The sequence below is a fragment of the Chaetodon auriga genome, chromosome 1 (assembly GCF_051107435.1).
Source record: "Chaetodon auriga isolate fChaAug3 chromosome 1, fChaAug3.hap1, whole genome shotgun sequence".
NCBI classification, from domain to species: Eukaryota; Metazoa; Chordata; class Actinopteri; order Chaetodontiformes; family Chaetodontidae; genus Chaetodon; species Chaetodon auriga.
This window is the reverse complement of record NC_135074.1, coordinates 30,933,753-30,946,411: the sequence shown is the minus strand read 5'-3', so window position 1 is coordinate 30,946,411 and position 12,659 is coordinate 30,933,753. Positions and strand designations below refer to the sequence as shown.

General features: G+C 43.5%; 1 protein-coding gene across 1 annotated transcript; it reads right to left on the bottom strand.

Moving 5' to 3' along the window:
* Positions 1 to 3,358: 3,358 nt before the first annotated feature.
* On the bottom strand, positions 3,359 to 4,751 carry cart3 (cocaine- and amphetamine-regulated transcript 3). The gene is made up of 3 exons (XM_076734437.1): positions 4,540 to 4,751; positions 4,070 to 4,153; positions 3,359 to 3,974 (listed from the first exon to the last, which is right to left on the bottom strand). Exons 1-3 carry the CDS (start codon positions 4,717 to 4,719, stop codon positions 3,867 to 3,869), a joined length of 372 nt encoding a protein of 123 aa, XP_076590552.1. The 5' UTR covers positions 4,720 to 4,751; the 3' UTR covers positions 3,359 to 3,866.
* Positions 4,752 to 12,659: the final 7,908 nt, after the last annotated feature.

Sequence of the window (12,659 nt, the reverse complement as noted above, 5' to 3'; positions counted from 1 at the left end):
GGTCTCTGTTTCACACTGTATCATTTGTCACCTGTTCTGTATCTTCATCCATCACATGCTCAATCATCCTCTTCCTCTTTCTGTCCCTCAGCTTCTCAGCGTTTCCGCCGCCGCCGCTATCTGTCTTCCTTTACGTCTCTGTCAAATCATCTCACACAAACAAACGTGTCCCGATGGCTGATTGCTGCAGCCCTGAACTGTGTCAACATGTGGAGAGAAGCTTAACCACACGTGCAATCTCTACTGGAATTGGAGGTAATTCCTCAAGGAATCGATAACAAATCCTCGCTGTCTGGAGAAAGTGTCGCTGCTCAGCAACTAAGATTAACCGTCTTATTGTCGGCTCAGCCACCGTCAATGTCTCTGCTGGTCCAGTAGTTTTTAATAGTGTGAGAGACAAAATGGTTTCCTCAGTCTATACATGTGCATTCAGTCGCTGAGGTGCATTTAAAACATGGAAGGACCAAGAGTTGTTTTTACATATATATCAAGAGCAAAAAGATTTCCTTATCTACAGCCAGAAATCTGTGAGGCTGGATTTTGAGCTAAATGCTAATGTTAGCATGTATGTCCCGCACAATGACCATGCTAACATGCTGATGTTTTGCATGTCAGCATGCTGACATTTTGTGATTAGCAGTAAATTAGCACTCGTTTTGTGTTGGACAAATTAGGTTTTTGACCTGATGGTGGAGCCAGATGAAAATCAGAGAAACAGCCAAGTTGTGAGGATTCATCGTGACAGGGACAAGAATGTTTTCATGGCATGACGAGATGAATCTTCCTGACTTTGAGGATCTCCTGAATTTTCCTCTAGTGCCACCTGCAGTCAGAGTGTCACTTATCCAGTAAAATAAGATAAAACTTTATTGATCCCACACCGTTGAAAAAGAGCAAATAGACAATGAAAAGGATTTGAAATAAAATCTACTATATATGTGCACTATGTAACTATAATATTTCCTTGTGAAGGATGTACTATTGAATGGTAGAAAATATATATAACAGTAAAAAATATGTAATATTGCACATAATAGTCGTACAGATGTAATGGAGTGTGTCGATATTTAATATATGTACAAAGCCAACATCTACTCGGTGCATCATGTGACCTGAATGCCCTCGAGCACCACCAGGAGGGACAAAATCTCAACATGTCAGTCCACCCCATAGTTGTTCATACATCCGTATCTATATTTAGATATTTAAGTCTGGAGGACTTTGCCGTCCATGGAGCCACAGCTCAAATCTAATTTCACCTCAGGATGAAAGATCTTCCTCAGTGGAGCACGAACGTGATCTCAGCTGTCCGGCTGTTTGCTGTCAGAGAGACTTAAATGGTAAATGACTGCTTTTATTATATGACCCTGTACTCCAAAGTGCCTCACAATTTGCCTCTCATTCACACACACACACACACACACACACACACACACACACACACTGGCCTAACCATTGGGAGCTATTTGGGGTTCAGAGTCTTGCCCAAGGACACGTAGACATGAGGACAGGAGGAGCTGCAGATCAAACCTGAGTCCTGAGCTGCAGCCAGGAGGTTTGACAGTTTCACACATGGTCACTTAGAATAAAGTCAGTCTGTGTACGAAGTTATTTGTTCACATTGGAGAGAAAACTCTGCGAGTTTGTCCTTCATGTCTCTGAGAGTCCCTCCACCAGTCTGTGAAATATTAATGACGCTTTTCCAGGAAATAACAAGGCAAACAGGAGGAAGTGTGTTGTCAGTTTGATTGACAGCACAAACCACAGTGTGCCTTTAGGTCCATGACGACGTCCCAAACGGTCACACACACACACACACACACACACACACACACACACACACACACACACACACACACACACACACACACACAGCCTAGCAAAGATGAACTAAGTTAGCATTTTGTACTTGTTTCTTCTGCATTATTGACGCACAGAGGAAGGTTGGATAAGAGACATGTGGAACATGATGATGCTGCCCAGGTGCCAAAAAAAACAAAAGAAAAAAAAAGAAAACAGGACTCTGAGGAAGCTGAGGAGTTCCAACTAAACTATAATCAGTGAGGAGTCCAGAAAAATATAACTTGAGGAAGGTTCAGGCAATGACTTCAATGAGCTAATGATCCGTGATGATGCTGAGTGTTTATCGGTTGAATAGAACTGATTAGAATTCCATTCAGTTTCATTTTTGGAGAGTTTGTCCATTTTTCATGTGCCACAAATGATTAAACTCCATGACAAGAAGTAAAAAACATAATGTGGACACACAGACGTGATGGAAGGAGTTTTCAGATCTGTTACTTTAGTAAAACTAGTGACACCACGTTAACGTCCGGCCTCAGAAGTTTACTGTGGTAAAAGTACAGAAAGTGCGTTTTAATGTTGCTGCTGGTTGAGACGGAGCTCATTTTAAGACTTTATTCACTGCAGTTATGATTTAAAAACTGACCATATGTTCGGTCTTGACCTGCTGAGGAGCTACAGCCATCAGATAAAGATAAAGGAGCAAAAAGTAGCAGAAAATGGAAATAATTACAGCTGAAATGCAAGTAAATGTACTTATATTTACTATATATACACTGAGGAGCAATTCATGTTTAACTTTGGTCCATTATAAGAAGCTGGACCAGATTTTTAGTTTTATTTTTATACATCAATACATTTGTATTGTAGAAAAGATATACGTCATGAACTCATGATCAGATGGTGCTCGGATCAAACTAACAAACACACCTCAGCTGTGTTTTGAGATACTTTAAATGACTCTGAATGATTATTTATGTATGATTAAAAAAAAATCTTTACTTTGCTCCTTTATTTTTCTTTTACATTTACTGGAGAATCATTGTTTCATTGTACCTTAAACTCAAGGTCACATATTGAAGCTGGAGGTTTAAGTCTCCTCTCCTGGTTTCAAAATGAATGCTCAGGCCTGCACGTGTCGTACAGGTGAGCTCAGACAAACTTTCCCTCTTCAGCAGGTGAACAGTCAAACCCTTCACGCACATCACTGCAGAGCTGTAAACATGTCTACCTGTGCACGTGCCGTGAATCTTTAGTCTCACGTCACCCCAAATCTGAATTCACTGGCACCAGGTGAAGCGTCTCTCGGGCACGTGACGTCATCCCCGCGCTCCATTGACAGTGAACGGGAGGCTGTTGGCGCGCCGACTGCCTTCCTCTGCAGCTGCATTGAGTGTCAATGGAGACGCCGGGGGTGTGACGTCACCACCACGTCATTGTTCAAACACTGACTGAGCTCCTGATCATCGTCACGGCACGCGCGCCTTATGTAATGGAGCCCGCGCGCGCTGCTTCCCTGACGGGGCAGATGTGAAAGAACGAGCGGCCACTCCACTGCTTTACAAAACCAGATGATCACAGTTTATTAGTGTTACCATGAGTCACACACAAACATCCATCTGAAACAGACGAGGTCGAGGTTCGGATTTGCCCCTTTTATATTGCTGTTGACACTTCACAGCGTGCGCGTGGTCCTCGGGTGAGTTTATTGTGCATTGTGGGTCATTTCTTAGCTCCTACACATCACAACAATGATCCTGTGGGTTTCCTACAGACACAAACTGGTTCTGAATATTTACAGGAACTTTATGTTCTTTAAGGTGTTCTCGTCTCCTGTCCGTCACCGTAATATCCTGACAGAGGCTCATACTTTTTCTGTGATATAATATACTTTAAAATATATGCTTATCATAGAAGTACTGTAGTTCTTTATAGGAAGGGTCGGGCGGTCACCGCACCTGCTCCCCGGCTGTATCATAAAAAATATGACAGTACATACAAAGGAATCGAGTGACAGTTTTTTTTTCTCCGCATGTCAACGCTACATTCAGATCCGGCGAGGCTCATAAGCACTTCAGCAGGAAAAAGTTGCAGAAAGCTCCCCGGGGACAGTCGCACATCTTCCCGATCCGAGCGCCTTTCCTGACGGCGCACTGCTCCCCGACATCACACTGAGACAGAAGCAGAAGAGCAGAGCTTTCATTCATTTCTCCCCGCTGCCACATGCAGCCATCATGCAACATGTTTAAGAGTGAGGCTACCGTACCGTTGGGACTTGGCCAAATTTCTTTTCCCACAAAGGCAGCCGTTTAGCCTGCAGCTTTTCAAGAACTTCTTGGAGAGCTCCAAGCTGCCAGGAAGCGGATGAAGAAGAGCGAGTTTAAAGAATGAAAAAAATAATAATAATGTCACATGAGGAGCTGATCAACGGAGCTGCAACATGATTCTACAATAAAATAAATAATTGCAAAAAGGCTAGATGATGATAAGTAGTTACATATAAGACTTTCAATTCTGTTTAAAAGGACGCAAAGCGAAGAGATGACAGGGAAAATCTTAAATTCATGCATTTCTGAATTGAATCTGGTTTATTCTCAAGTGGTCACAGACTGGACTTTGATGGCCACATTTAGTCTTTAACACATTTCACACCAACATGCAAAAGATACACAAAATAATCCTGTGAAATAATGAAACTTCTCTTGGTTGCTGCATGCCCGCAGATGTCAGTCTTACCAGCTGCTTCTCGCTGGTCAGGTTCGGACCTTTGGGGTAGAAGTCCCGCAGGGCTCTGGGGCTCAGCTCCTCCTCGGACTCGGCGTCCAGCACTTGGGCTTGGACGCTGGAGAGCAGCAGTGCGCAGAGGAGCGCCCCGCTGAGCAGCCTGGAGCTCCGCATGGTCCCGGTGCGCGGCATCGTGTGGCCCTTTCCCGTCTCAAATAGTCGCTCCCCCGCGCCAAACACCTTTTTATCTGACTCCTGCCATCTGCTCGCTCCACCTTATCCTTTGATTTTTTCTTTTTGTCATGCGTAACAGCCGCCTTGGGTGAGTCATCCCGTAAAAGTTGCTGGGCAAAATATGCCTCAAAAAGTCAACAACAACAGCAGCGCAGCGAGGGGTCGTTACTCCCAAAGTAATGGATTAGATTACTCGTTACTCGGACGGACTTCGGAGGGTTTAACCCTGATGACGTCATCTCTCTTAAGTTTGTTAAACAGTGAGGCTGTGGGCTAATTGCAGTTTGGTGTTTGTGACTGTCAGGCTAATTTTTATTGATTGCAGGCACTTCAATGCAAATCTCTGTTGGATTACAGCCACGAGGAATCAGTTTCACTTTAAATAAGAGCAATGATGCGCTTCAGTCACCCAGTAAGTCTGAGCTTCATTTAGTATTCCATGTGGATCAGCAGTAACTTGCAATACATTACCTTTCCATTATTACCTCAGAATTGCATTTTCAGCCTCTGCTGCGTTGAAACTTGGTGACTCAGTCACTTCTTTCTGCTGTAAATGATCAAGAAAACCAAACAGGGCTGCTGTGGAACGCCTTGTTATTCTTGATTCCGTCAAACCAAAGCAGGCTGCTGTGATTTAAACTGACTTCACTGATTTTACAGCTTTTTCACATTGAAAGCCTTTTTAACTTCCAGACTTCACCTTTCATGTGACACACGGGGACCGAGGGCCCGAAGCCTGAACTGACCTTTGACTGCCGGCTGTGATCGAGCTGTTATTGAGAGAGAAATGGTGATTTGATAAAGTCATTTGCGTGGCAGCTCCTCTCATCAGCCACAAACAGACGCGTCACATTTGTCCATATTTACAGTGGCTTGTTATACAGTATTGTTTCACTTAGAGTTTGGAAATGCTAATGTTTTATGACACAAAGTAAGCTGAATGCTAAAAAAATGTAATTAATTGTGTCGGTGCAGTTAAACAGTGATAGTGTCATAATTAATACATAATTATTTTGCAAATTAAAGGAATAATTACTTTGAACTTCATATCAGGGATAAATGACGTAAATGACTCTGTAAATGGAAGCAGAAGGAAATGAGAAGACAGACACTGCAAAGCAAACCGTTCTGATATTCCACTGAGTAAACGCTCAGATTTGACTAAACACGCATGATCAGCTGCACACAAAGCACGTCCACTGATCAAACATGTGCACCCCTCAGCCACCATGATATCATTTTACCGCTTATGCAACTGAGCCCGCTGTGACAATGCAAAGGATGAATGTTTACAGACAATATGAACTGCTGACTGCTGCCGTCCTGTTCTCTTAATCCTGTGCCGGAGTTATCCGGGTCTGCCGCATTGATCGCTTGTTTCACAGCCGCCTGTTTCGTGGCCATCAGCAGAGACGGAGATGGAGGAGCAGGAAGCTTTGATTGTGCTCGAGGCTGCATGACTCATGTGTCTCTCTCCCCACTTTTAATGACGGAGACGCCAATTTGATATTTCATTCACAACAACCAAGCGATTTCATTCACAGCCACGAGTTCATTAGGTTTCGTAGCAAATCCCCAGCAACCATCTGCCAAAGCCTCAGCTCAGCTGGAGACTCTCCCCTGGTCTGACCTGCTTCTCGGCCGCTTTTAGTGTAATGTTGAGGACATACTTTAAAGCACAAAGATCAATGTAAGGAAGAACAAATTCTACTTTTAAACCAACAAACACTAATTTTTGGCCACTTGCAGGCAGCAGAATCAGCTGTAACCTTGATGTATCATCACCTTATCGAGATGTTACGGCTAACGTGCTAACAAACTGTTCCATATTTACTCAACTGGCAGACACACAGTAACATTAGCATTCATTTAAGGTCGCGTTTCTGTCAGCCTGATGAATCTAAATCCAATATTCACTCTCCTCGTAGCTCTGTTTGGTCTCCTGAGAAAAATATCAATGTTCAACTTTCATCTCATGTTCTCAGCTTTGTCTGCGTGGGACAGGAAGTGTGCAGCAGGTTCATCAGAGCTTTTATCACCGAGGAGGCTGATGAGAGTGAAGGGAGTGGATCAGAGCAGTAAAACCAAAACAACGAGCTGAAAGACGACAAAAAGAGCTCAAAGGAACTGCAGAATTCTACTCATATTTTTAGAGTTTCCATGTCCAAAAATCCTTTTGTGCTGCAGGAAATATCTCAGCCAACAGTGCAACCTTCCAGATTTTCCATGTAGCCGTCTGATCTGTGAACTTTGGGAAACACACCTGAAAGATAAACTATGTGTGAAACTGCTGTGATCTGGCCATTCTCGTGAAAAAAGCTTGAAATAATGAAGCCCAAATGTCAACAAGAGATAAAACTTCCAGCTACATGCTCGACAGCAAGTAGCTAAAACAAATAGTCATTTCATAACACCTGATAGCTGAAGGGATATTTGCTGGGTTCGCCCTCTTGGCTGTCGGCTGTGTCCCTGTGCAGAGCCAGATTCAGTTATCTCCTGACAGCAGGTGCAGCCCACCTGTTGCTCTGGTGATGGTGAGAATTTACTGTTGACAGCAAACAGCAGGAAGCAGAAACAGCAATAACAGATGTGTTGAGAAGGAGCGTAACGCTGAGCTGAGAGGCGACGTCGTGAACACCCAGCAGAGAAATTCACTTTAAGTCAGCCGCTCATACTTTTGATGGCACCTACTCACAGATCCATGTTCCTCATTTACTGTGTGGTTGCACTTTGTTTACTGTCATTCCTTTTCTCTATTGAGTAACGGTCATTTTAATTTTCTCTGCATACACGACATCTACTGCACATCTGTCTGTCCAGATGCGGGACCGTCCTCTTCCTCTGCAGCTCTACGTGAGATTTCTTCCTCTTTCCTTAATCAAATGTTTTGTCTTATTCAAACAGAAGGTGTAAGATAAGATAAGGTGAGACTTAATGGATCACTCGCTGGGGAAATTTACTTGTTACAGCAGCAGGGATTGAACAGGAGAGGTAGAAATAGAACAAATAGACAATAAAAAAAGATTTATAACAAAAGGAAGGAATATATAAGGAATCTAAGGACTGAGTGACCGTAAAGGCTTGATTGACTTGATGCGTGTATTAAACCACATGTATCCCTTAATTGTCTGTCCCTATTTACAGATCTGGATCCAAATCTGAACACTGAGGTCTTGTAGGAGTTAAGTGCTCTCAGTGCTTTCCGGTATTTATGACATGGTATCAATATACCTCACAATAAAGAAACAAATAATCAATTCAGATACAGATGGGAGACAAATTAACTAACAACCAACATGAATCCCCAAATGCTCTTTGTTCTGCTGATGGCGGTGGCTCAAAACCTGCCGTGGGACTGTGCTGAGACCATGACTCACCTCATTTCTACACTGAGCGAACCGTGCAGGGACTTCCTGCATGGAAGCGTCTGCATTTCTGCTTCTTCACCCGTTTATTCTCCTTTAATCTGTGGAAAATTGGACTCTGTGGTTCCTCCATCAGGTCAAAACGCTGCCCTGTAAATTTATTAGACTTGCTCAATTAATTGACAACAATTCTAATGAGTTCTCTGTTTCCAGTGTGTCCAATAGCTGTTAGTTAAAGAGGCATCGAATCAGGTGTGTGTGTGTGTGTGTGTGTTTGTGTTTGTGCATTCTTCTGCCGTGTTGAATGGAAAGCGCTGGGCTCTAAAAATCTCTTCTTCTACCTTTACAAATGTTTCAGCTCCCCGATGGCGTCCCACCATTTAGATAAAAACCTCGTATTGTGGTCTCATATCTCCGAAATGTCAACTTTTCAGCAGCTAAAAATAGCCCGCTTGCTTTCGGCTTGTCCGCTGTGCTTTTCTTCTGCGTGAAATGAAGAAAAAACATAAACAGTGTAGGTGGGATGGTGGATTTTTCCATCACAGCAGTAATTTGTTGAGGTAGAGGTGGCAGAATGACTGGAAGGGCTTTTCAAGGATTACGGTCCAGCTTGAGTAATTATTTGTTTCCTTATATGAATATTTTCTGATTATATAATATCTCCCCCTCTGTTATGCTGCAGCAGTCCATCCCAGAGGCGTAATTACTCCCCTGTCTACCTCTGTTTTTGTTCCCTAAAAGCAGTTTGAGATCTTGTTTTGCGTAAATTGGGAGTTTTATGTCAAGGGAAGGGCAGAGAGTGAATGAGCAGAAAGAAAAGAGAGGGCAGACTGGCAGAGGGGGGAAACTCCATTCAGCGGGGCATCTATCTGCACAGCCCAGCCTTAATTACACACTCCGATACGACTGCCGCCGAGCTGGCTTGTTAGCAAAGAACGTCTCCTCTCCGGAAAACACCTCAAATGGAGCCTTGACGAGGAGGAGGGGAGGAAGGAAAGAAGGAAGATGAGGTGATATAAGAGGATCACGTCACAGCTATTCTGTAGCTCTCACTCACACACACACACACACACACACACACACACACACACTCCAATATGTCTTCTCAGCGCTGGTTTTTGATTGGTCATCAGATGGCATACCAGCCAACTCTTGCAGCAAAGCGCCATCAGGGTCGGGTGTTAATTCCAGTAGTGACTCATCACTAATTGCTGTATCTGGAGTCTCACAAGTCATCGATGTGAAATGAGACCATGATTAATGAGCATCATTACTGTACTGCTGTCAAGCAAATGTGATCTAAAGTTTAAAACACGAAGCAGCTCTCTGAGTTTGACTCCACCGGCTGCTGTCACATCTAATTTCATGACCGAGTGAGTCACCGATGTAACTGTCGTCTGGGTGGACGCTGTCATGGGATCTCTCTCCCTCTCCACCTGAGCAACACGTAGTTTTGGCCACATAAATTAATTAAGTGAAGCTCATAAAGCTGTTCCCAGCAGGTGTCTCTATAGTGGCTACTCTGACATTTCAGGTGCGCAGATGTACTGAAACCTGCACACCTCAGGACAAAAGGACAAAACCACTATCACTGAGACACTGTAAGGTCGTGTTCAGGACATGCTGTTTGTGCTCTACGTGTGTTAGTCACTTCACTTCACTGCAGTTTGGCTGTTCGGTAGAAGTTTTCACGCTGCTGTGAGGCTTCACTGCCCTGCATGGGATCAATAAAGTTTATTCTATCACTTTCGGCCGTTATAAAGGGTTTATAAACTAATGGCCGTATCAGTGATTAATTCATCGATAGATCAGCTATAAGCTATAAATATGAATGTGTTTTGACTTAAAGGGATGTGAAATTTCCCTTTTGCTGGTGTTTCTTCTTTATATTAGGCAACAGTGTAGTTCTACACGTTGGGAATCCACTAATAAATGCTTAATAAGTTGTTAATAAATGGCTTTTTTCTGCAGCCTTCATCCAGAAGATAAGTGGTCATATGGTCCAACTAATCAAGGGCTTTTCACAGCTGTTGTTGCCATAAAGCAATTATATAATGATTTATCAACCCTTAATAAAGCCATTAGTCACAGCTCAGAAACCTTCAGTAAAGTGGTTTCACTTTATCTTTTCTTGCCTTTGAAACAAGACTAAGCATCTTCAGTCATGCTAGCAGCTCTGTGCTTTAAGCTAAATGCTAACTTCAATATGCTAACGTGCTCACAATGACAATGTTAAAATGCTGATGCTAGCAGGTGGAATGTTTCCCATGTTCATGGGAGTGTCATTACTTTAGCAGGTATTTGCTTATAAACTAAAGTAATGGACAAATGAATCATCTGATCCACTGATTGGACGAGGTGTGAAGTTAAGGGCTAAGTTATCAGAGTTCACCTTGAGATCGAGGGATGTAAACATGTGCAGATACTGACATATCGAGCATTAGTCAGATGTGATGATCCACATCAAATGACTGCCATGTCATGTGACGTAATGTGAAAAGGGTCGTTTGATATGAGTCAGAACTGTCAACTCATTACTCCCCGTTTCCAGCTTCAGTCTGACTTTGCCTCCACTCTGACCGATTTCCGTGGGGGAGGTGGATTCGATTCTCCGATCACCGGAGACCAACGTATCCGCCTTGCCTGGGTCCAGACCTTTGAGTCCGCCCACTCCACAGAGTTGACTATTCTGTCTGATATCGGCCAGTAAACGTCTTCAAAGCAGAGTGCTGCTCTGATTTCACAGTAACTGGTGCTTTTAATTGTTTCAGAACAGCCTCGATAGCAGCATCTTGTCTACTGCGGTCATTAATGTTGTTACCACGCCTCCTTGACAAAAGCTTGATGGCGATGATGGCCCATGGCGCTGATTGGCTAATCATTAGGCCCTCTCATGACTGATCGGATTGATTGCTTTTTCAGCCGAGAATCTTTTTTTCATGTCATGATGGCAGACGAATCAGTCACCTCACTGGGCTGTAGGGATTCAAAGGTCTGGACGAGGCGAGGTCACTTGAAGAGAGGCGACGTCATTAGAAAGCTCAATGTGTTTCCATAGTTATGCAGATGACACACAACTGTACATCTGTGCTGAACCCAGTGACGCTGCAGCTGTAGACTCTTTACTGAGGGTTTAAAAGCATTCATGAACTAATTATGATTTTACCATCTAATTAAATGTCCCTCGTGATAGAAGCAGGATTCAACAGGAATAAAAGGTCAGCTCAGTATAAAATAACAAGGTCAGACTGAAGTACTTTCTGTACTGTTGCATCACATGTTGGTCTGGGAGACGCTCTGTGCTGCTGCCTGTGAGGTTGATGATGATGATGATTGCAGATAAATCAGAGCAGAGATGCCTCCCAAAGTCAATCAGCTGTGCGTCCAGGTGTGACAAGGTGCGTTTACCGCAGCAGGAGGGAGCTCCTCTCTTCACCCCATGATCATAATTATACGACTGATTTACCGACTGACAGACAGGCTGCCAGCGAGAGGCAGCTTCTGGATTTTCTGTATCACTGACCTTGAACCATAACAACACCCACCCAATTAGACTGTCCTAGTCCAAGGCGGCCAGGTTATCCTAAAATAACGTCTTAATTTTATATCCCACCACATGCCCCAGCACATTTTCTCACCTCTTTTTTCCTCACTCTGTCTCTATTTGCTCTTAACCAGCTTTGCAGAATCCCTCCGGCACAATTTATGCGCTCAAGCAGCTGCTGATTGCCTCCTGTCACTATGAATCCCTTCACCTGATCTGTCAGATATATTCTTTTCCTTTTTATACACCCTCTTTAAAATCTCCTAGTTTATTTGACACAATCTGTATCATTACCACGTAGGGAGGAAAGCATCTGTTTCAAACCTGTGTGGGCGGAAGAGATGATTAATGCAAAAACCTGTCAGTTCCTACCATTAAATCATAATGCTAAGCCCCTTAAAGGCTGCCCGGTACACTGAAGACACAAGATGTTTCAAGCGGGGGCTGCAGAAGTCCGTTTAAACCTGTCTGTCATGTTGCAGAACATTTCAAGCGTATTAAAGGGATGATGAAGCAGCTTTGATCTTCCCTCACTGGGATTAATATTTCAACTTTTATGAACTGAAAGAAAGGAATATTAAAGAACAAAATATCAAAGAACAGGAATAATAATGACACTGCACTGAATAATAAAGTATTCATGAGGAGAAGCACCTCACTCCGCCCTTTCCTTTTGAACCCCCAGGACAAAGCCGCTGCTCTGAGTTCACTGGATCGGTAAATAACATACACTTGGACAAGTTCACTCTGTCAGCCCAGCATCCTTCTTGTGCGTCACTGTGAGGTAATTAAGGGTTGTGGGTTCGGGACCTTTTCTGCTCCTGTCTGCCTACACGGCTTACATTTGGCCTTAAATAATGCACGCTGTTCTCTGTTCTGTAATTGCAGTGTAGAGAAACAGTTCGGTGACAGTTTTTGCAGCAATGATAAGGATTTCCCTCATCTATGCTGCTTCTCTGCACATGTCTGCGCGTGTGTGTGTGTGTGTG

Bases quoted from the DNA above. Each gene is read 5' to 3' on its own strand.
- cart3 (XM_076734437.1), bottom strand. From the start codon at position 4,719: ATGCCGCGCACCGGGACCATGCGGAGCTCCAGGCTGCTCAGCGGGGCG. The intron at 4,154-4,539 runs GTAAGACTGACA...GCTTCCTGGCAG, and splicing joins TGACCAGCGAGAAGCAGCTG to CTTGGAGCTCTCCAAGAAGT. The intron at 3,975-4,069 runs GTACGGTAGCCT...CTTCTGTCTCAG, and splicing joins AATTTGGCCAAGTCCCAACG to TGTGATGTCGGGGAGCAGTG.